Below are 25,081 nucleotides of genomic sequence, written 5' to 3' on the forward strand. Positions count from 1 at the left end.
ATGTTGCTTGTTTTTTTAGCAGAGCGGATCACCAACCAGCCTACAGGCTTGTTCAGTTACCACTTAATTTTTCTTCCTGGTTCGTACGGTCAAAATCACTTTCTTGTCGAGCCATGCCCCCGGGCCGTGCCCAATGAAATTTGCTCCTAATGTCTTTATCGATCTCTCGCACAGCTGACTCGTTGTCTTTTGTAAATAATTTCACCATTATCACTGCATGAAACTTGTAAACAACGATTCAACGCAGGTAACAATTGAAACAATAAAATGGCGTCATTGGTGAAAAGAAAAATGAAAACGCTCTTCACTGATTGGCCCGTCAGAAAAAACACAGCCAATCATGTTAATCGTTACATATTACTTTGAACACTTCGAAACCACTTCGGATTTTACGATTGCACAGCTGAAAAGAGTCGCGAACATTCCGAGGTGTCTCCCTTCGACCATTCACTGATACAGGCCTCTCGCTGCCGACCCGACAGCATGTTTACTTCCGGTGAATGAACAAGATTTGTTTTCTTACCCCACTTAAAATTTTCTCTTTGGATTTAGAGGTTTCAGAAAATATATCCCTGGGGCTTAGAAATCTGCGGAAAATTCTCATCCCTGAATATTCTGTGTCTGTGTGACCATCTTTTTGTATTGGTATCCCATATAAAATTCTGTCTTTACATTGGCAAATCTTCTAAAGACGCAGATACACACACACAGACATACTTACTATTTTTAGATTGATTGTGATCAATGATTTCTTGAATAGCTACATCTTGCACTGTATCCCACCAAAACTGTTGATAATCCCGATTAGACCTTGGTTTCCATTCTTCATGGTACAATTCACAATAGTTAACAATACCTAATCAGAAAATGTAATTATGCTAATTAGGTATTTCAACCACAAAGTTTTATCATTAAAATGATGTGTGTCTAATATTATGACACATGGTCGAACAAGGTAAAATCACAAAGGAGAGCTCTATGATGTAGTTTCAGGGGATATCAGAAGAATTCACCCGCGAAGGTGCTTGTAGTAATACCAGGAAGTGAAATTCAAACCTGTCCACCTATGCTTGGCAGTTGGAATTAATACAATTAATTGTTTCAATTTTTATATTACATGTATGATAGGGACTCTGCTGTCCAGTAGACAGGTAACTTTTATTTTTAAGTTAGACTTGGATATCTAGGTCACTCACCTTCATTGAAAATACCAACATGTGCAAGTAAGAGATCAATGACAGCCGGCGTTTTCTCAAGATGTAAAACATGTCTACTTTCATTGGATAACAGTGTGCATACATTGATAGCAAAGTCCACTTCATTGGGTAAACCTCCTTGTAACGCCATCACTAATTTATCATATTCTGTCAGCTTGGCTCTGTCTAATGATAACCCACAACTTTGCCGAACGGATTCTGTCAAATTAAAAACAAGAACAAAATGAGCACAAAATACAACCTGTCTGAAACAAGGAGCCTCTCGGCTGAGATAGCTCCGCTGTTAGCAATTGCACATTTCAATTATGAACAGAAGATATCATTAGAAAATGAACAATATGCATAGTATCAATGCAATGGGACTTGCTGTTTTCAACAAGAATTCAAAAATATCATTTTTCACCATAAATGATTTTTAACAAGAAGAAAAACTTTTTACCAAAAATGACAAAAATATTCACCAAAATTAGAGAATTAAAGATATCATTACAAAATGAACAAAGCTGAGAGAGGTCCACATGTAGTACCTATATATGTAATATCAAAGCAATTGGACTTGCAGTTTTTAACAAGAAGTTGAAAATATCACTTTTTACCAAAAATGACAAAAATATTCACCCAAATTAGAGAATTGAAGATATCATTACAAAATGAACAAATCTGAGAGAGGTCCACATGTGGTATCTGTATATGTAATATCAAAGCAATTGGACTTGCGGTTTTTAACAAGAAGTTGAAAATATCACTTTTTACCAAAAACGACAAAAATATTCATTAAAGTTAGAGAACTAAAGATATCATTACAAAATGAACAAATCTGAGAGAGATCCACATGTAGTACCTATATATGTAATATCAAAGCAATTGGACTTGCGGTTTTTAACAAGAAGTCGAAAATATCACTTTTTACCAAAAATATTCACCAAAATTAGGGAACTAGTAAAGATATCATTACAAAATGAACAAATCTGAGAGAGATCCACATGTAGTACCTATATATGCAATATCAAAGCAATTGGACTTGCGGTTTTTAACAAGAAGTCGAAAATATCACTTTTTACCAAAAATGACAAAAATATTCACCAAAATTAGAGAATTGAAGATATGATCATGAAATGAACAAATCTGAGAGAGGTCTACCCAAGGTACATATACACCAAGTATCAAAGCATTCAGGCTTGTAGTTTTCAAGAAGAAGTCGAAAAAGTAAAACATTGACATGGACGAAGGACAATCACTCATATGATAAGCTCCGCTCGACAAAGTCGACAGCGGAGCTAATAAAACATGGTGTTGTGTTTTCTAGAAGTTTAGTATCGTGTTATCACCTGATGAACGTTGTTGACACAAGTCCAGTGAAATCCTTTCAAGTCACTCATTACTTTACAAAAGAAGCACCGTGAAATCTTTTCTACTGCTGCAAAAATTCACAATTGGTTTTGCCTCAGAAGTCTCTTATGAAATTAATGCAACTAAGGCAAACCATCAAAACTTAATATCTCTAAACATCTTGTAGCACATGTAGTTTTGTCCAGATTTCCAGTTGATTCACTGGACTTCAACAAAGTGTATTGTCTTCAGCAGGGCTTGAAATTCATGGATGCATGGCGGGCCATTGCCATGATGCCTAATGAGTTTGTCCTGGGGTCCTACGATTTCCCCTATATTATTCCTATATGCTAAGGTTTGCTCTGGCGTCCGACGATATTCCCCCATATTATTCCTATATGCTAAGGTTTGCTCTGGTGCCCTACGATATTCCCTATATTATTCCTATATGCTAAGGTTTGTTCTGGTGTCCTACGATATTCCCTATATTATTCCTATATGCTAAGGTTTGTTCTGGTGTCATACGATGTTCCCTATATTATTCCTATATGCTAAGGTTTGCTCTGGTGTCCTACGATATTCCCTATATTATTCCTATATGCTAAGGTTTGTTCTGGTGTCCTACGATTTCCCCTATATTATTCCTATATGCTAAGGTTTGCTCTGGTGTCCTACTATAGTCCCTATATTATTCCTATATGCTAAGGTTTGCTCTGGCGTCCTATGATGTTCCCTATATTATTTCTATATGCTAAGGTTTGCTCTGGTGTCCTACGATATTCCCTATATTATTCCTATATGCTAAGGTTTGTTCTGGTGTCCTACGATATTCCCTATACTATTCCTATATGCTAAGGTTTGCTCTGGTGCCCTACGATATTCCCTATATTATTCCTATATGCTAAGGTTTGTTCTGGTGCCCTACGATATTCCCTATATTATTCCTATATGCTAAGGTTTGTTCTGGTGTCCTACGATATTCCCTATATTATTCCTATATGCTAAGGTTTGTTCTGGTGCCCTACGATATTCCCTATATTATTCCTATATGCTAAGGTTTGTTCTGGTGTCCTACGATATTCCCTATATTATTCCTATATGCTAAGGTTTGTTCTGGTGTCCTACGATTTCCCCTATATTATTCCTATATGCTAAGGTTTGCTCTGGCGTCCTACAATATTCCCTATATTATCCCTATATGCTAAAGTTTGTTCTGGTGTCCTACTATAGTCCCTATATTATTCCTATATGCTAAGGTTTGCTCTGGCGTCCTATGATGTTCCCTATATTATTCCTATATGCTAAGGTTTGCTCTGGTGTCCTACGATATTCTCTATATTATTCCTATCTGCTAAGGTGTGCATTGGCGTCCGACGATATTCCCCCATATTATTCCTATATGCTAAGGTTTGTTCTGGTGTCCTACGATATTCCCTATATTATTCCTATATGCTAAGGTTTGCTCTGGTGTCCTACGATATTCCCTATATTATTCCTATATGCTAAGGTTTGCGCTGGTGCCCTACGATATTCCCTATATTATTCCTATATGCTAAGGTTTGTTCTGGTGTCCTACGATATTCCCTATATTATTCCTATATGCTAAGGTTTGTTCTGGTGTCCTACAATATTCCCTATATTATTCCTATATGCTAAGGTTTGTTCTGGTGTCCTACGATATTCCCTATATTATTCCTATATGCTAAGGTTTGTTCTGGTGTCCTACGATATTCCCTATATTATTCCTATATGCTAAGGTTTGTTCTGGTGTCCTACGATATTCCCTATATTATTCCTATATGCTAAGGTTTGTTCTGGTGTCCTACGATATTCCCTATATTATTCCTATATGCTAAGGTTTGTTCTGGTGTCCTACGATATTCCCTATATTATTCCTATATGCTAAGGTTTGCTCTGGTGTCCTACGATTTCCCCTATATTATTCCTATATGCTAAGGTTTGCTCTGGTGTCCTACGATTTCCCCTATATTATTCCTATATGCTAAGGTTTGCTCTGGTGTCCTACGATATTCCCTATATTATTCCTATATGCTAAGGTTTGTTCTGGTGTCCTACGATTTCCCCTATATTATTCCTATATGCTAAGGTTTGCTCTGGTGTCCTACGATTTCCCCTATATTATTCCTATATGCTAAGGTTTGCTCTGGTGTCCTACGATTTCCCCTATATTATTCCTATATGCTAAGGTTTGCTCTGGTGTCCTACGATTTCCCCTATATTATTCCTATATGCTAAGGTTTGCTCTGGTGTCCTACGATTTCCCCTATATTATTCCTATATGCTAAGGTTTGCTCTGGTGTCCTACGATATTCCCTATATTATTCCTATATGCTAAGGTTTGTTCTGGTGTCCTACGATATTCCCTATACTATTCCTATATGCTAAGGTTTGCTCTGGTGTCCTACGATTTCCCCTATATTATTCCTATATGCTAAGGTTTGCTCTGGCGTCCGACGATATTCCCCCCATATTATTCCTATATGCTAAGGTTTGCTCTGGTGCCCTACGATATTCCCTATATTATTCCTATATACTAAGGTTTGTTCTGGTGTCCTACGATATTCCCTATATTATTCCTATATGCTAAGGTTTGTTCTGGTGCCCTACGATATTCCCTATATTATTCCTAGATGCTAAGGTTTGCGCTGGTGCCCTACGATATTCCCTATATTATTCCTATATGCTAAGGTTTGTTCTGGTGCCCTACGATATTCCCTATATTATTCCTATATGCTAAGGTCATTTTATAAATTTTGACCTTGAAAATGGGTGCCTTCTCAAATTCAAAATTTAAGCTAAGCTTCAGAATCTAACAAAGAAACTACTGCAACCAATTTTTATTTATGAACCAGCATTAGCACTAAAAGTAAAACCCTACCATCATATTTCATGAAATGTGAAGTGGTGACAAAGTAAGGCAACATCTGATGCTAAGGGTTAACCACAAGGTTACAGTACAATAGATTCACAGAGCTTAGGGAACGATAAACCATATGTTACATCTATTCATAGTACCGTAACACACAATAGATATGTAGGAGGTACAGTCAACTATTATTCTGAAAAGTTTCCAGTAGTTTAGGCAGGTTTCTGGGCTAACACAGGAGTCGGTTTAATTTTTTGACATCATTCATTCACAACAATGAAAGGCAGATGAAATAGAAATAGGAACAATTTTTAAATAATTTGCAGTTTAAGATTAATCCTAATGCTACTTTAACTCTGCCCAATGATATGAACGATGTGAAAGCCATCTGATCCACATTATTGAAGTTTACAATATGTAATACTAACAGAAAACTCAAAGAAATAAATGTACATCTGTGGTTTGCCAGTCCTGTGGTTAATCCCAACTATGCACCAAGTTTGATTAAAATCTGATAGGTGGTTAAAATATTAGAAAATTACCAAAATTATATAATTAATATCCACAGATTTCTAAGTTATAATGTTGGAATATGAATTAAAAATTTATTCGTTTTCTATATTACCCTATGTACCATATTTCATTGAAATCTAATTAGTGGTGCTTAAGACATCAGTGGAACAGGACACACCAATGGGGTGATAATGTTCTGGTTCAAAATTTACAAAGAAATAATAAAAATATATATATATATATATATATATATATATATATTTTTATACTGCGGGTAAGTACAACAATTTGACTTGCTACAAACTCAAGATACTAGCAGTATTGTTCCTCACCAGGTATTTCATGTCGCTGTTGTAAATAATTGGTTGACATTCCACCAATGGGAGTTGATGGCCGAGAACCACGGCTGTTAAGGACTTCTTCAGCATCCTCCCCAAAATGATGTATTCGTTCATAGAGTTCCAAGTACCTGGAATAATTAGAATTCATCATGAGTTGAGTGTTGGTGGTTAACAAGTTTGCTTACAACACATTTTATTATGTTTGAAGATAGTGTTTTTGATAAGTTCACATAATTTCACTTAATGACATAGAAGCAGACATTATAAGATGTGAATAAAATTGCATGTCTGGTAGGAAAACTGCCACATTTAGAGGGTATTTTGTAACAAAAACTCCAATTCTCCTAATGTCCTCTCTTCCTTTATGATATCATAAGGGGTATTGAGGAGCTATTGATTTTAAAATGTTCTAATAGTGTTATATTTTTGTTATGTAGCAAAGAACACGTGTTTCTCACAGGAAGTTTTCTCACAAAATATTTGGCAGTACTAATACTTGCATTTGCATGTTCTAACCAGAACAATTTATGGAAGATCAACTCTGAAATCTATACAGGCAAACTATATCTACAGATTTACCATATATACATGTATAAGTTGGATAGTGATCGGCTTAATATTATTGAAGTTATCAAGCTCACAAGAATGGTTTTGGATGATGACACTGGACATTTTGCCACTACTATGACTTTCACTTCATTACAGGAAGCCAAAAACAGTTTTGTGATCTTGATTCAGTCAGTAACATATTGGCGCTGAGATTGCAGAGATTGTTTATTCACTCATCATGCACTGAACCCAGACCGGTGACAATCATCACCGGTGTTGCAAGAGGGAGTCTACATGGGTCACAAGTCCCTTGTCTATTTAGCATTAACATGGTTTTAGCAGTAACATGACTTTCGCCTTTTACACAGTCAAATACCATTTATTTTATCGAAAAAACAAACAAACAAATAAATAAACAAGAGACTGTATGCAAGTCTATAGTCATGGATAAGATGAATACATCACAAAAAGTATATACGTTTTGCAACAAGAGATACAAAGATCACCTTGCACTATTTGTTTCCATGGAAACCAATATAATGTATATTCTCCATAGTATTAATAATAAAATGGAACAGCACTCACTGGAAGTCAATTTGAAAACAACAATTAGGATTGGTAATTGACTATACTGACTATTGACTATTCTTCCTTTGAATATTAAAAGCACAAATTTAATTCCACAAAAGAAAAATTTTTGTTGAGCATGGAAAATCAAAATGGCAAGTGAAAATTTCCCTGGGGTTCATCAGAATGGGATTTTCAGCAACTTTCAAAGTATCTTTGCAGGTTGAAAAAAAAACAAGTAATTCCCCATCATGTTTTATTTTGTAAGGAAGACATAGAAAGTTATTCCCCATCATATTTTATTTTGTAAGGAAGACATAGCAAGTAATTCCCCATCATGTTTTATTTTGTAAGGAAGACATAGCAAGTAATTCCCCCATCATGTTTTATTTTGTAAAGAAGACATAGCAAGTAATACCCCATCATGTTTTATTTTGTAAGGAAGACATAGCAAGTAATTCCCCATCATGTTTTATTTTGTAAGGAAGACATAGCAAGTAATACCCCATCATGTTTTATTTTGTAAGGAAGACATAGCAAGTAATTCCCCCATCATGTTTTATTTTGTAAAGAAGACATAGCAAGTAATACCCCATCATATTTTATTTTGTAAGGAAGACATAGCAAGTAATTCCCCATCATGTTTTATTTTGTAAGGAAGACATAGCAAGTAATACCCCATCATATTTTATTTTGTAAGGAAGACATAGCAAGTAATTCCCAGCATGTTTTATTTTGTAAAGAAGACATAGCAAGTAATTCCCCCATCATGTTTTATTTTGTAAAGAAGACATAGCAAGTAATTCCCCCATCATGTTTTATTTTGTAAAGAAGACATAGCAAGTAATTCCCCCATCATGTTTTATTTTGTAAGGAAGACATAGCAAGTAATTCCCCATCATATTTTATTTTGTAAAGAAGACATAGCAAGTAATACCCCATCATATTTTATTTTGTAAAGAAGACATAGCAAGTAATACCCCATCATATTTTATTTTGTAAGGAAGACATAGCAAGTTATTCCCCCATCATGTTTTATTTTGTAAGGAAGACATAGCAAGTAATTCCCCCATCATGTTTTATTTTGTAAGGAAGACATAGCAAGTAATACCCCATCATATTTTATTTTGTAAGGAAGACATAGCAAGTTATTCCCCCATCATGTTTTATTTTGTAAGGAAGACATAGCAAGTTATTCCCCCATCATGTTTTATTTTGTAAAGAAGACATAGCAAGTAATTCCCCCATCATGTTTTATTTTGTAAGGAAGACATAGCAAGTAATTCCCCATCATATTTTATTTTGTAAAGAAGACATAGCAAGTAATACCCCATCATATTTTATTTTGTAAAGAAGACATAGCAAGTAATACCCCATCATATTTTATTTTGTAAGGAAGACATAGCAAGTTATTCCCCCATCATGTTTTATTTTGTAAGGAAGACATAGCAAGTAATACCCCATCATGTTTTATTTTGTAAGGAAGACATAGCAAGTAATTCCCAGCATGTTTTATTTTGTAAGGAAGACATAGCAAGTAATTCCCCATCATATTTTATTTTGTAAGGAAGACATAGCAAGTTATTCCCCCATCATATTTTATTTTGTAAAGAAGACATAGCAAGTAATACCCCATCATGTTTTATTTTGTAAGGAAGACATAGCAAGTAATACCCCATCATATTTTATTTTGTAAGGGAGACATAGCAAGTTATTCCCCCATCATATTTTATTTTGTAAGGAAGACATAGCAAGTAATTCCCCATAATGTTTTATTTTGTAAGGAAGACATAGCAAGTAATTCCCCATCTTATTTTATTTTGTAAAGAAGACATAGCAAGTAATACCCCATCATATTTTATTTTGTTATGAAGACATAGCAAGTAATTCCCCATCATGTTTTATTTTGTAAGGAAGACATAGCAAGTAATTCCCCCATCATGTTTTATTTTGCAAGGAAGACATAGCAAGTAATTCCCAGCATGTTTTATTATAATATTTTGTGTTGGTGATATTTTATGGTTTATTGCTGTTCATTGGCAAAACTTTTAAACAGAAACACATCTCACTCATTATTTAACAAACACAATCATTTTTACTATATAATGATATTATTTTTAAATGTAATGATATACATGTTGAAACTAGAATGTTTTTGTCCTTTCCCAGTAATATTGCTATAGTGACTACAGCAAGAATCTATTAAAAAGGAGTTTAAAACGGCTGATTAATCCATTTTTAGACTGATTGTCAGCCATGGCCTGTGATGAAGTTATTATAATTTCATTATGATGCACAATGAGCATGATTATTATCTGAGGGTCAATGTGACCTACTTATACACAAAGTACATGTATCCTATTTAGTCTAACAGCACAGCATAATGCAGCTCACTATAAATGAAATGTTTGGTTTATACATAAAGATTTTAATTCAACTTGAGTCTTTTCTTTAAATTATTCTTTCCTATAATTTAACCCTTCAACCTGCCGACTTCTGCTGACAAGGGTGTGTTGGGGGAGAAATATAATAATAAAGACAGGCAGGGCAATACTATAATCTTAAGACACTACCAGAAATGTATCAAAAAAAGCTTAGAAAGAACTCCCGTGTGCTGAGAGTATTGAAGACACATTAAAAATTAATTCAAAATTACTTGTACATGAGATATTGATGGAAAAGCTGAAAACTAATTATGTAAATCAGGTAACTAATATGAACAGAACAGAACAAAAAAATTATGAATTATCATGAACAAATTTTAACCCCAAATTAATCAGGCCTGTCTATTGTCCTAGAGCATTTATGTACCAAATTTTATTCAAATGTGATGATCAGTAATTGAGATATCAGTGTTAAATACATGTAATTATGTTAATTAGGTGATTAATAAGCATAAATATTTACCAAAAACTAATTGGGTTTCTGCATAGTTCTCTTTAAAAGTTTCATTAAAATCCAATTTGTGGTTCTTTATATATCAGTGGAACATTATGCAAATTAGGTAATTAATATCCAATTAAAACTAATCAGGTCTCTGCATAATCCTAGAAGATCTTTGTACCAAGTGTCATTGAAATGTGATGATTACTACTTGAAATATCAAAAGCTGAAAATTAATTAATTATGCAAATTAGGTACCGTACAGTTCTCGCGGAAGCTTTGGCTTTTGTGGCATCATTGTTGCATACGCATGGCTTCATTGTCGCCTCAGCATCGCATGGTTGTGGCATCAGCTTTGCGTCATTGAAAATTGAAGCTGTGTTCGCCTCTCTTATTTTGTGGAATCATCGTGGCCTCAGCTTCGCAGTCTGATGGCATCAACATGGCATCAGCTTCAAAGTATTGTGACATGAGTATGACCTCATTATTTTCACATGGAAAGGTAGTAGAGAAAAACACGTGTACAGAAGTTCGATATGTAATCGATTTGAAATTCAAAGCGGTAAGGGGAATAAAATAATATGACCAAGAGTAAAATGACATTTTAAAAAGATATCTTGTTTAATTATTTAATGTTGCGAGTATTGGGTACCAAAAACTATGTGAAGTACATTGCAATCTGCAAGGTGACCAGTGTCATATTGACTGCAAGGAAAAACGTGATAAATTTAAATCACACGATACAATCGTCGTTCGGAAACAACACAATTTGCTATACGAAATGAAACTGTTCTTGTTATAAAATTACCTTATTTTCGTTCATTTTATTTGCTGGTATTTTGGTGGTATTTTCCTGTGTTTTGTTTAGTTTTAGCCGAGTGTGATCCCATGTCCGGACTACTAATACATGCAAAACACGCGAACGCCGCCTGGTGCGTCGGCGTTGTCGCCTGCCATCTTGATACAAAGTTCCAAAACCAGTGCGTACATTTCCAACTATGATTGGATGGTTGTGGTGGCGTCGGTCTGGTAAAATTTTACATCCAATTTTCAAAATTAAGTCACGAACCGTGACCTGAGCTCGATCTATTCTCACAAAAAAATATTTTCGAATAAAAACGAGCCACAGGCCTGGTAAAAAATCGAATAGCACTTGACATGCAGAAATAATTTATTGGGCTTCAGAAAAAAAGTGTTCATTTAGTTGTAGCCGTAAATATTTGGTGACCAGTCGATGAACAATTTGAAACTCATTATACACACGGAAGTCCTTCGATACTGAATATCATCGACCCCAATCTGGTTTACCTTATTTCCCAACTTGCAAAACTGATTTGTATCTCAGCCCAGTTTTTCTTTTTTCTTTTTTTGAACTGAGGTCAAATCCCAGTCGTTTGTCAAAATATACCGATGTTTTTCAGTGAATGATTGTGAAGCCTGTCACTGCACAGTGAATCAACGCCGGAGATTGGACAGTACGACGACCCTTCAATTAGCGTCAAATATGCTTTGTTACAACATCATTGATTTGCTGAAAGTCACCTGATCGGAGCACGACCTGGGTCACAGAACCATATTTGTCCGTACACTGTTACTAGTAACCGTGGTCTGTATTATCAACGGGACTTTGAAAGAGAACCACACCCACATTTTCAACCAATTTTATCGCGGAAGTTGCCAACAAATGTTGAAAAACTCATGAATTTTATGGATTTGAATAAAATAAAGCTAGCGATTGGTAAGACTGGTTAATAATATATCCCCCGATGCTCTTCGAATTTTTTTAATTTTATTTCAAGGCGAGAAATGGATAATTGAAGTTCCATCGATTTCAAGGCGATTGTTTCACCGCGACAAATCTACGCTGTGTTGTTGTTTCATGAGGTAAAAAAAATATATATAATAAATAGTACTTGTTTAATTATTTGGTTTTACAGCCCACAAATTACAGGACATGATCCCCATGAATTACGATAAATAAATGCTGATTGTGTTGAATAATGGACGTCGGGACCGTTTGGAGAACATGGGTTTATAGTTTCATGGAGAAACCAACGGGCATCGATATTCCAAACAAATTACTGGGACACGGTCGATAGACATTTCAAACAAATGAAATTATTAACGAAAGACGAGATTTTTCCAGATATTTACTAACATACTGTCACACCAAATATATGCAAAATTGACAAATACACACAGAGATATTAGGTTTTATTTTAGCCTTAGAAATATTTTCTTTCACTCAGTCCATGGGTGGGACTTCTATTTAGCTTCATGGTCCTTCGGCTTGTGTTCTCCTTGGGGGAAATAACAATAATTATACAAATCGTAAACTCAGCACAGTCAGGAAAAGAAACCCGGACAACCATGTCGTACTTCTGTTGAAATACATTTTGTATAGTCAATCCCAGCCAAATCTAGGTCAAAGGGTCAGATTGCGTGCATATAATTATAGATAGTTAAAACAAAAAGTATTTGAACTTTTGACGGTTGTTCAACATCTATGCACGGTTACTAAACTAGTAACCGTGATCTATGAAAACCAGAAAATTGTTAGTAGTCCGAATTTTTGCACAGTCGAAAATAAAGCGGAAATTCAACAAGCGGTCGCAAAAGCAAGCGATTGAAAAGCGGAAGCGGTCGAGAGGTTGGGCGAAATGAGTTCTGTACTTCTTTGTTTGATGAAGCGATGCTGATGCCACATTGTTGCCATAATGAGGCCACAATGAAGCGAAGCGATAACCGATGCGATGATGCTATGCTGAAGCGAAGGTGAAGCTGAAGTGAAGCCAAAGCTTCCGCGAGAATTGTACTGTAATATGTAGTCATATTACACTAAAAACTATCAGGTTTGTGTAGTGTCCTATGACATCTATGTACCAAATTTCATTGAAATGTGGTGATTACTACTTGAAATATCAAAAGCTGAAAATTAATTAATTATGCTAATTAGGTAATTAATATGTACTCGTATTACCCTAAAAACTATCAGGTCTGTGCAGTGTCCTATGACATCTATGTACCAAGTGTCATTGAAATGTGATTACTACTTGAAATATCAAAAGCTGAAAATTAATTAATTATGCAAATTAGGTAATTAATATGTACTCATATTACCCTAAAAACTATCAGGTCTGTGCAGTGTCCTATGACATCTATGTACCAAGTTTCATTGAAATGTGACAATTACTACTTGAAATATCAAAAGCTGAAAATTAATTAATTATGCTAATTAGGTAATTAATATATACTGATATTACCCTAAAAACTATCGGGTTTGTGCAGTGTTCTATGACATCTATGTACCAAGTTGTATTGAAATGTGATGATTAGTACTTGAGATATCAGTGGAAAAGCCGGAAATTGATTACTGTAAAAGGGGTAATTATTCACTGTGTTTTAATTTAGCTTATTTCGCTGACTGGAAAAATGCGCTAAATTAAAACACAGTGAATATGTAAAATTTAGCATAGAACACATTATCTAAATAACGAAACCGTGAATTTAAAACCCACTGAATATGCCTGAAATGGTAAATCAGTGAAATTTAAACCCAGTGAAAATTAGTCATTTTTCAGTAATCAATATTGCACAGATTTTTACCCAAAACTAATCAAATCTGCGCATTAGTTTGGAGCATCTATGCACCAAGTTTCATCAAAAACTGATGTATGGTTCTTGAGATATCAGTGGAACAGACGGACACACACATAACTCCACATGTACATGTAGATTCAAAAAATATGAAGTGCCCCATCAAGAGTTTGATAGGTACATTAGACATGCATAGCAGTAATAGTGTGGGTACTCAACTTCAGTAATCACTTCCCTACAGGGCAACAATAAGTAAAACATGACACAGTCCCATCATGCAATAGTAACAAACGTAAATTTACTTAAGTACAACTTAGGGACGACGTCAAAAGGTCGATGTCGGATAAAAAACTTAATTCCTTTATTTTTTTCCAAAACCCCCAAACCCCCCACTGAAACTTAATTGATAAATATTGGTCATGGCGTCAGACTACATTCATAAATACAAATTGATAATCGGACAGTAGTATTGCATAGCAGTTGGTTGTCAGGTGGGTGTAACAAATTTTTACAAATGCACATCATTTGACGCACAAATTTACACTCGAACCAACCAATTTTTCTGTGTTTTTTTTCCCTTTTCGGTTATTTCTGTCCATGATTGGATAGAAAAAAACGAACTACAAATACTCAAGATTTTTTTGACTTCATTAAAAAATAAAATCGTTTTTGTAGGATGGAAACTTTTTGAGGTCAAAACCCCCCACCCCCAAACTAAAGGAAATAAGTTTTTTATCTGACATCGATCTTTTGACGTCGTCCCTTGTGTTAAGATTGAATTGATCATAATGGCAGAAAATCTTGATTTTGAATCCGATCTAAAAAACTAAATTACATGCACCAATGAACTATTATGTTAAACGTATGCACTTGTCTAGACATGACTGAGCATGATGAAAATGCTTCATTTTGATGATTTATTAAGCTGTAAAAATGACCACAAATCGGCCATAAAGGTCCTATAATGCCCATTAAGGTAGAGATGCAGTTTATTTGGCTTGCTTTTTAATTGAGTAATTAGACAATGAAGATTGTATTATATATCCAACATGTTATATATTTTCTGAAAGCTTATTATACAAACTTTGTAAAACTTGTCTTTATTTTAAATATCCAGAATGCGTTTTTGATTTTGGGTCAAAAATATGCTTTTTTGGACAAAAGTGGTTTAAAAAAAATTAGCTTAAAAACTTCAAGTCCGTTTGTGGGTAAAATTACATCACTGGATACCTTGGCATACTACTAATTCAAATGCGTCCACTCATCTCTCTAACGGCTTTCAAAGTCGCACAGCATGACCTCAAAGTTCACTCTTTTCTATTTTTGGATAATTTATATATCCGTGTTAATTGCGGACTTGTTATTTTTGTTCCACTCGCCGTAATAAACTGTCCGGACGCATTTTGAAGGGGGAACACCTTGTCAGTAATGTGTGAAAATTTCGAGACAAATGGCCAAAGCGTCCATCAGCTATTTTAATTTAAAATCCAAGAATTCACCAAAAATAGAAGTCGAGAAAAAGGCTAATTTGCATATTTGCGCGTTAAACCGGGAATTACTGCTTTGTCATACTTTGTCATACTTTCTAGACTATTGAAATTGAAAGTTAACGTATTAGACATAAACATGTTATGTAAAATCGTTGGACCAGAACAACTGCTCTTGAATATATAAATCAGAAACACGTCATTCATCCCAGTGTTTTGATGGGGTCGGTAAAAACACGTGTCAATGCCAGTAAATATGACGTCATCTCATGAATTATTAAACAGGGGGCGGTCCGAGGAAGGTGACCTTTTATCACGATCAAAACATCATGGCTTCTCTTCGATGTATTTTCAATAAAAAATCTACGAGTATTTCAAAGCCTATGGTTGACCGTGAAGAGTACAAAGTGGGATATTAAATTATTTATCCTCGATGATGTTTATGTAGTATTGAGAACCAACTCCAGGAAGCGAACGCACAATAATGAATAATCGCGTAATCCTAGAATCGAAACGCGAGGCACAGAAGTTTTGTTCAGGGTTTCCAATCCCATTTTTCCCACTGCAACATATTTTTTAAAAGAAATATTTGAATTCTGTTCGTTTTTTAAGGAGGCAATTTTTTATTTTTTCCGATTTTGGTAACCCCTTATTCAGGGATTTTCTAAGACAGTCGCAGACAATCAGCGCACGGATGTACGTACAAAACATGCTGTTGTACTACCGGCGACGGTCGCCTGCAAGAAGAGAGCTCCAGCTCCTAACGTAAAAGTTTTAAAATTTCGACCGGTTTTAAATAATTAGTGTTGGAAATCTGACATGTTTTAAGAGTGCAAAATTAAGGTGCATTTTCGGGCGGTCGAATTTTTCTGAGTAGAAATCAGCAAATGAAAAAAATAGGAGTGCTAAACAGTGTGTTCGTTAGTTTTAAAAAAATGGAATGTCCGTCAAGTTGACGTAAACTTCCCCATTTTTCACGGAAAAAGCAAAGGTCGTGGCCGAGTTGCAGGCTAAAAAACTCAAAAATCAAAACCAAATCATCAATCAGTAAGTATTATGACAAGGAAAACAAAACATCAGACGCGGAGAAGCGGTCAGCGCGTCAAAAGAGTTGTTAATGTATCAAGTACCTCTCTCTGTGATTTATTTTTCATTGAAATTATTTGCTTGTTTTCAATTAATTTTAGCGTACCTCTGCAATTTATTTTAGCATTGTCAGTTGTGTGCTTCATTGAATTAAACGGAGTTCGTCCGGTTGCAAACAAAGCTGTCTCGCACCACCTAGCAAAACTTGCGAATGATCGAAGTACAGGTACCCATTGGACAAAAGATACACGAAAGTTTGTATCTCCCCGACCCAGTGCAATATATCCGGTTAGAATCAAAGCTCACGTGTCCCTTATTTGAGGGACCAAAATAAAAATAGAAATAGAAAAAAATAAAATAGGACTTTTAAGGTGTATTTTGGCGTCATTTTCGGACATTTCAATCATTCCTGATGCCTAAAATAGAGTCTACAGTGATAACAGCTCATTGTCGAAACGAAGCTTACCCATTCACGCTAGTCACAATAAACATCATACTCTTGAATAGGCGTCAATGACTACGGTAAAACTTAGTAAACAATGTTAAATTATTCTTCACATGCTCAGTTCATTTTTTGAGAACAATTATTTAAAAATAAAATCTCTCAGTCAATCAGAAACTCGGATTCACGCCTTCAGGGAAAGTCACGTTTGGACCTCACATCGATTTTGTTTTTCGTTCGGCGGGCTGATGCCTTCAGTGTAGCTTTTGCCTCTCCCGACATATAAATCATCTGAATCTTCTTTCTACCTCTCTTTCTTTTCACACCACGCATAATGTAATGATAAAAATTAGGAAAAAACGCTGAGGAAATATAATATTTGGTTTGCTAGCGAGCGATAACTGATTTGAGAATAATTGCACATGCGCGTGAATTGAATGAACTATGACCCGTACAATCTCGATTTGCATATTGTCAATCAAAGGTCCTGTTATTTGCTTACTCATGCAAATTAGGCAATTGGACATAAACATTGCCACGTGTGAGTGTTTTTTATTTTTAAACAGAAAATAAACAGCAATTTTAACGGTGTTCCAATAAGAAATTATTGGTCAAATTTTCACAGAATGTTCTTTAGATAAAAATCTATATAAAAAACGAAAAAAACTATTTTTGATTGAAATTCACAAATAAACTGCATCTCTACCTTAATATGAGCAAGTCCGTCCATATACCAGCGATAAAAGAAATGCTTGATTTTGGATAAATTGTTAGCAGTAAAATGGTTGTCATTAGGCCATCTTGAATCATATCACAAAACAAATGCACACATATGTGTCCAAAGACATATACAAGTGTGAAGAATACAGATACATGTATGTTCAAAAAACAGGACACACAAAGGTGAGATTATAAAAACTTGATTTTCTGGACGAACATTTACCACATCGCTGACCAACTGCTCTGATTCAACTATATAAAATTTTACAAACAGGAGTGGATAAATCGTACAAAAGGCTTTAGAATTCAAGTGCATATATCAGGTGGGAGCTAAGAGGGGAAAGTGACTGGCTTAGCAGCACAGCTGGGAGTAAAAACAAGATGTAGCATATACACACTAAGCAAAAATAAATGGCCACAGCTGTGAAACCCAATATTCTCAAACCAAGATAATAATAGAAGACAATTTATGCTTTATCTGGATTGAGGGCAATTTACCTATCACTGTGCACTGGTTACAAAGCATGTAGTATATAGATAAGTAATGAACCATTTTATGTATTCTAATTTAGGCACCATTTTTTTGTGTGGAACATTTCAATCTTTCCTGGTGCACAATTTTTTTTTATTGTCACTGATGCCTATTATACATGTACAAGTATACCATATTTATTGTGACCACTGTGAATAAGTAAAACTTGTTTTTAACCATGAGCTGCAAAAAGTGTAAAATAATAATTTAATGCTCAGTAAATCTTACATTAATATACATGCAATTAATATACATGGATTTCAATCAAACCCTAATTCAAATCCGTGCATTAGCCCAGAGCATCTATGTGCCAAGTTTCATTAAAAACCAACATACGGTTATTGAGATATCAGTGGAACAGACAGACACACACACACATACAGACTATTCATTGTGTGCTTTGCACACGGGAATCAAAAATTACAATATGATCATCATTATCACCAAAAATTCAGATATTCCAGAATACTTTCTGATTGGTTAATAATTAGCTTGACGTATAGGGTCAGAGAAAATAAATAAATGATAACTTTCACATTAAGTGTTTGCCAATTAATGAATTTTCAATGAATGAAATAATTTGTTTGCAATGAAACTAAGTTAAATTTTACTTTTATTTCCTAACAAACCAACAAAATGACTTTGTGTAAATTGTTATTATCATGACGAAGTAATAATCAACATTTGTAACACCTGAAAAACAAGGTATTTACCAGTGAAACTGGCATGACCTGATTGTACTATTTCTGATTGCTACTGAGCAATGCATTTGTGTTCGTATTTCAATCCTGTTCCACTTCTCATTACAAACAAAGTTAAAACCAATACACACTACATTAAAATAACTTGGAAATAGCAACACAAATTTTGGACTGTGAAATTACAACTGTTTTGAACATCTATTTTAGAATTAAATAAAGGCTGTTCACTCTTGTTTGGCGCCTGAATTAGAACACTTACGATGTTTTTGTATGTGCACATTTATTTCGACATGCACATCAAGTGTTACGACTTAATTTAACATAAACACATGCCATGTGCTACTAAGTGAGCAGTAGTACGGTAGTTGGTAAACTGGTAAACTTACACAACTTACTCAAGAAAAATGTAAAACCACTTTTACTTCAAGACAACATTTTTGTGAAGGCAAGAAAAATGACAATTTATCTGTGATATAAGACTTGTCAGTTTCCAATTAAAAACCATGAAGAACCAATAAGAAGGATATTCTTAACTCCACTGTTAAAAATTCATGATTATGACATTTGTACAAGACAGAAACAAGATTTTAACACCACACAATTGCATATCTTGCAAAGAAGTAGTGTTGGGTATCAGTACATCTGATGACTACTACCGGTATACCTACACACTGCCAGGATATCAATGGCCTTTCATTGTTTCATAATACAAAGGTTAAAAAAAGTTCATAGTATTCTAGTTTTCATTCAATGGAGTAAACCTGCATGAGGGCTCACCAACCAGCGGGTAGCTTGACTTTGAGGTCATTCGAGGCACACTGTAAGTAGTCCCAGTGATCACAAGATTTAGCCTTGCTAGACTACAAGCTACAGGTGGCTCAGAAATATGTACAGACCCACTCTTAAGCATTTTTCCAAATACAATAAGCACCTAATCAACTATTCCTATTTTAGGTAAACAATTCTATAACTTTACATAGCATGTTCACATTTCATGTCCCTTTACGTTAGACATATAGTTCAATACTACCGTATTTATCCAGGTACGAGCCCATGCCCGAGCAAACGCCCACCACAATTTTGATACAATAAAAAATTGATATGCCCAGGTCTTTTTCTACACTTGTAATAAAAATAATAACAAAAACCTATTTTTTGTTCATTGTATTAACAGTTTCTTGCAGTCTGTTATGATTCTGATAACAATTCTAGAAAAAAAAATTGACGATTTCGTAAAACGAAACAGATTTTTGGCATTCTGCCTTCAGGGCAGTGCGTTCACCGCTGTTTACGTAATGTACATTTATTTTTAAATTTTTTTTATAAGAATCATAACAGTGAAGCAAGTCTACAAAAATGTTAAAAAGCAGGAAACTGTAGTTCTGTTTTTGAAATATGTCGTGGGCCTGAAAATTGCTGTTTGGTTTGTGCTTCTTTAGATATGATTCAAGCAAATATTACTGTGTAACAGTATATAGAGAGCTGCGTGTCACACTCGTTTGGCTTTAGCGACATCGACAATGAGACCAAGGTTTCAATATTGTAGCAACCCGTACCCGGAGAGTGGTTGAAATCACGTTATTTTGGCTTCATAAAATATTCGGTAGCAGCTTGCAAATCTATAACTTGGGCCAGCAATTTTGCAATGTCATGCTGAAAACTGACAACTTTTCACCATCTTTCATCACCGCTATTGCATTTCTGTGATAACAATTTTTATTCTGTCGTTGGAGAAAAAAAAATCTTCCTATTTCAAGCCCACCGGGATATATCCATAAAGTGAGAAGTTCTAATCGTTAGAACTTGCATCTAGTCTGATAAGAAAGCAATGTTGATGATCTATGATGAAACACTAGTAGTGATGTCATTCTTAGCCAATCAGTAAAGCAAATGCTTAAAGGTCGAAGATGATTGACAGACTGTAAACAAAAGTATCGATGGCACGTGTGCCATCCATCCATCCATCGTAGTCTATCCACCCCATTTTTCTTAAGTTGTCTCTTTATTGTGATTAGACATGAATTAAAAGTGCCAAGTTGACAGACAGCGAAATCCGTGGATTAAAGTTGCCAAGTCAGAATTGTGTGCGATGAAGGTATTTTGTTCGACGGTGAAAGTGTCTACTTGGACTTTGAGGGTTTTGACTTAAACAAAGATGGCAATGAACAAATAAAGATCTGAGAAGTTTTTTCAAACAACTATGAACTTTCCTAATTTTTACTGTGTAAATTATTATTGATCTTGTATGACAGCTGATACCGGAAATAATTTTTCGCAGTTTAACCCCTGACATTTTAGATCATTTTGAGTTCATGCATATTGGGCATTTGTGGCGGGGAAATAATAATTCAAATGATTCCTCACTATCAATTTTTATTATTTCTGGTTAATTTGTCACATTATAAGCATGAATTTTTTTTTTTTGTATACTTCTAATGTTGCATATTGTTCATTTATGCATGTTTTCAGTTGCCATTCTATTCAATGCAGCAGTTCGATCTGTAAGTTGGAATTCCGGGCATAGGGCCCACCCTAATGTTTCTCAATTTTCCATGTTCAGGACCCTGGGCGCTTTCCCGGATAAATACGGTAAGTTAGAACAAAACACAAGGATTTGAAACTTCGAAAAATACACCAGATAATTCTAATACGGTATGAAAATTTTATCAAATTTCGCCTTCAGGCCTGAAACACAATTGATAGCGACAATAGAGAAAAAAAAAACATCACTCGCAAACAATTATCAAGATCAGACACATTATATATGCAAAATTAAAAATTTTATTTTGACTGAATGTTTTAGCACACTTTTTGGAGTGTTAAGGCGAGTAAACAGTTGCAATTCAACTGTCCAAGGCTATAGGACTATCCTTATAGCACTCTATCAGATTTTGCTCTGTTTCTAGACTGGTGTCTGCACTGAATGCTGTAAAAACTAGTACCAGGGTAGTTGTAAATATTATTCCTTTTACCAGAAACATTTGGAATGAATTGTGATAAACTATTGCTTTGTCCTGTGCCTAAAAACAATTACTGTAAAATACTTTATTTTAGCTGGAATTATTTTTCATTGAAAAGATATGGGTGTTTTTTTTAAATTTATTTTCACTGATTTTTGGTGAGATGAATGTGAAACATGGGGGGGGGGGGTATTTGCTAGAATTTATTTTCATTGAATCATCCCTTCAGTGAAAATAGCAAATATAAATTCCACACAAAACACTCAAAATATCTCTTCAGCAAAAAATAATTTTAGCAATAATGATACAAATTTGTCAGATCCAAACAGAAACATGTGAAACCATCTTGCGATCCAACACACCAAATATGACACTAGGTTAAGAGATTGACTAATTAAAAATGTGCATTCACATATCAAATTATTTAATGTGCCCATTCATGGGGCTGATGAACTGAGATTACCAAGTGAGCAGACAACTTTGTACAGTACAACCCAAAGATTCACAGGCACTTTAAATGTTAATCTTACCAAAACCCTTAAAACATGTATGTACATGTGACCTTGTTGTAATTTATATTAAAGTATACTGTAGTAACAATTCAATGTGGTAGAAGCCTGTTGGAATTAGGTGTTGACTTGCCAGGTCACAAATTATGGCATGTCAATACAAGTAACTACATTGACAGTTTTGTTAAAAAAAGACTCCTAAGGGCTACTGAATGCGTTAGCCACTGAAATTCAGTATATTCTCATGATGAAATTAAAATCAACTGCAGTGATATACAACAACAAATACTTTGGTGTGACAGAGGTAACCAGTAATAACAAAGTTTGTGAAAATGGAAGCAGCTTGCTTTAACACCTACATGTAATATATATACATGTGACCTTAGTTTTAACCTATGGTCCTTAAACTTAAGTATTGGGGTGTGGGGGCAGCACTTTCAACACAAGAACTTCTGAAATTTCCATGGACTAATTGAAATTATGATGGAAATATCTCACTATTTTTTTTAAAGGCAACAAGGTGGAGCACCTATGCAATTGTCTTTATGACCTGTTGATTTTGCACTATGGACCCTGTCATACAATTAATTGTCACTGCATATACTTAGTAGGGTATATACAGCATCATGATTTATGGCTCACACTGCACTATTTAATAATAACACACAAGAACAGTATAATGCAAATACGTGACAGCTTACATAAATGGCTATTTGCATCACGAAAACTTGCATCCACAAAGAACAAATTAAAAATATGATAACACTACCTTACCTAAAATTTGAAATTTCTGCGCAATGGCACAGTCTAAATCAAACACTGTAGACTATCTTCATATTAATGTTCTTGAATGTATAATGAAGAAAAAGGAACAATTTTTACCATAACACAACAATTTTTTTTGATAGTTACCGTAAAAACCCGCAAATAAGCGCCACCCTCAATTAAGAGCCACTCAGTGAAAATTTGCTACATTTGACCCTCCATTAAAAGCCACCAAGAGTTGAGTGGTTTTGTCAATAAGAACCCTGAAATAAGCACCAGCCGCCCGGTTGTTTACAATCAGGCAGACACCGAGCATGTCGTGCCTCACTTCCACCCTGCATTGTTTATTGCCCCACAGAAGGTGTGAGACAAATAAAGATTATCCCCATAACTTGCCTGATGTCCTGTGTAATCATAGACCTGTTTTCCAAGGTCTATGGTGTAATTGAGAACAGAAGAATGATAGAAGAAAGAAATGAACTGAGAGCGTGAATGTGACTGTCAACTTGTCCATTTTATATTTCTGACACACAATCGACCAATTCACAAACTATTCAGTAGTAACTACTAGTATGTTTTTTGCCGAAACACCAAAGGACACGTTGAGATATTCATTGTCAATGTTGTCTTTATAACCAAGTAAAGAACGTCACGATTTTAGAACGCCTTTATCGGAAAATCGGAGGTATCGAAAATACATTCTCACGGACGGACCGGAACAGGAAGTCAGCAGAAAACAAAAGATTTTTTCCTTAGCGTGGGGGAAAACAGAGGTGTTAATCCGGTCCTGGCAATGTTTGAGGGATCGTGACGTAGCTCCGACTGTGAGAATGTAATGATTACGCAGCCCACTCTCGCTGATCGTGATTTTGGGTTATTTTTTGCATTTCATTTGAGACGTTCGTTTTGGGGTGATTCGAGACAAAATGTTCAGGGAAGTAACAAAATAACTGGCATTAGTTTGGAGAGGACTCTCTTGCCCAAAATAATCAAAATTGAAGTCGAATACATTAGTTCCACAAACTTGCGCGATCAACTTGTCTTACAGCAAAGTGAAGTCTACGTGACCTGCCTGACCCAAATATTTAAATGAGCTATTTGTGAGAATTGAAAATAATCTGAACTTGTACCAATCAGAAAATGCCTTGTAACAGGCCTGGGCTTTCGTGAATGATTTCATCTCTCCGATTGGTCATAGGAAATTATTTTTAATACATGTAATTGTTACTTTCTCGTTTCGTTTCGTTTCGTTTCGTATTTGGATATATAGGGGTGGGGCTATAGTTTGACCCTGTTTGCGTGGACTGTGAAGTACGTGAATATCATTAACATATCATTATAAGCTGGCTTGATTATGAAACAGGAAATATAAACCAAAGCTGTACTGTCAGACGTCTAGCGCAATTAAAACAATGCCCAAGCACCTAAGCTGTAAAAATCTATAGAAAAACGTGTTTTATTTATTGTTTTTGCCATAAATACAAGTGATTGGGCATCATTTTTATCATTCGTTCCATGCTTGCTTTGCAAGTATGTCTTCTCCTGTCGCTGCTGGTCAGATCAATTCTATCCGAAACTATTTTATATCGTTACCAAATCAACGACCACGCAAGCTACAGCCACGCAAGTTATTCCCAGTTTTCAAGAAAAAAGTTTGCCATACAGACTTGTGGCAATTTAGTCGAACACTGTAATGTTTAAAGCAAACAATTGTACAACGGAAGTACAAGTGATTCGAATGTTGGGTCAGACACTGAGAGTGCTACCAAATCCGACTTCAGGCATCGCTACACATTGTCGATGAAACGTCGAATCGTCGTATTTATTTGACATTTGTTATTCCCATAACAGTATTTTTACAGAATAAATTAATTGCAATGATACATCATTAATAATTACTTGTCTGTTTTGGTTGTGTGTGGTTGTGGTTGCCTATCCCCTTCCCTATTTCACAATGAAAAAGTTTGATGACCCTGGTTTAAGAGCCACTGGCTAC

At 35.0% G+C, this 25,081-nt stretch overlaps 1 protein-coding gene across 1 annotated transcript in view; it reads right to left on the minus strand.

Moving 5' to 3' along the window:
- LOC100371942 (uncharacterized) overlaps positions 1–25,081 on the minus strand; it is a 102,886-nt gene that overhangs the window by 57,699 nt on the left and 20,106 nt on the right. The window contains exons 4-6 of the mRNA XM_085506645.1: positions 6,279–6,415; positions 1,197–1,415; positions 722–856 (exon numbers count right to left, since the gene is read on the minus strand). Coding sequence (XP_085362771.1) covers positions 722–856; positions 1,197–1,415; positions 6,279–6,415 — 491 coding nt within the window. The remainder of the gene's footprint in view (positions 1–721; positions 857–1,196; positions 1,416–6,278; positions 6,416–25,081) is intronic.

This window comes from Saccoglossus kowalevskii, chromosome 12, assembly GCF_978046115.1.
Source record: "Saccoglossus kowalevskii chromosome 12, keSacKowa6.1, whole genome shotgun sequence".
In the NCBI taxonomy this organism is placed as follows: Eukaryota; Metazoa; Hemichordata; class Enteropneusta; family Harrimaniidae; genus Saccoglossus; species Saccoglossus kowalevskii.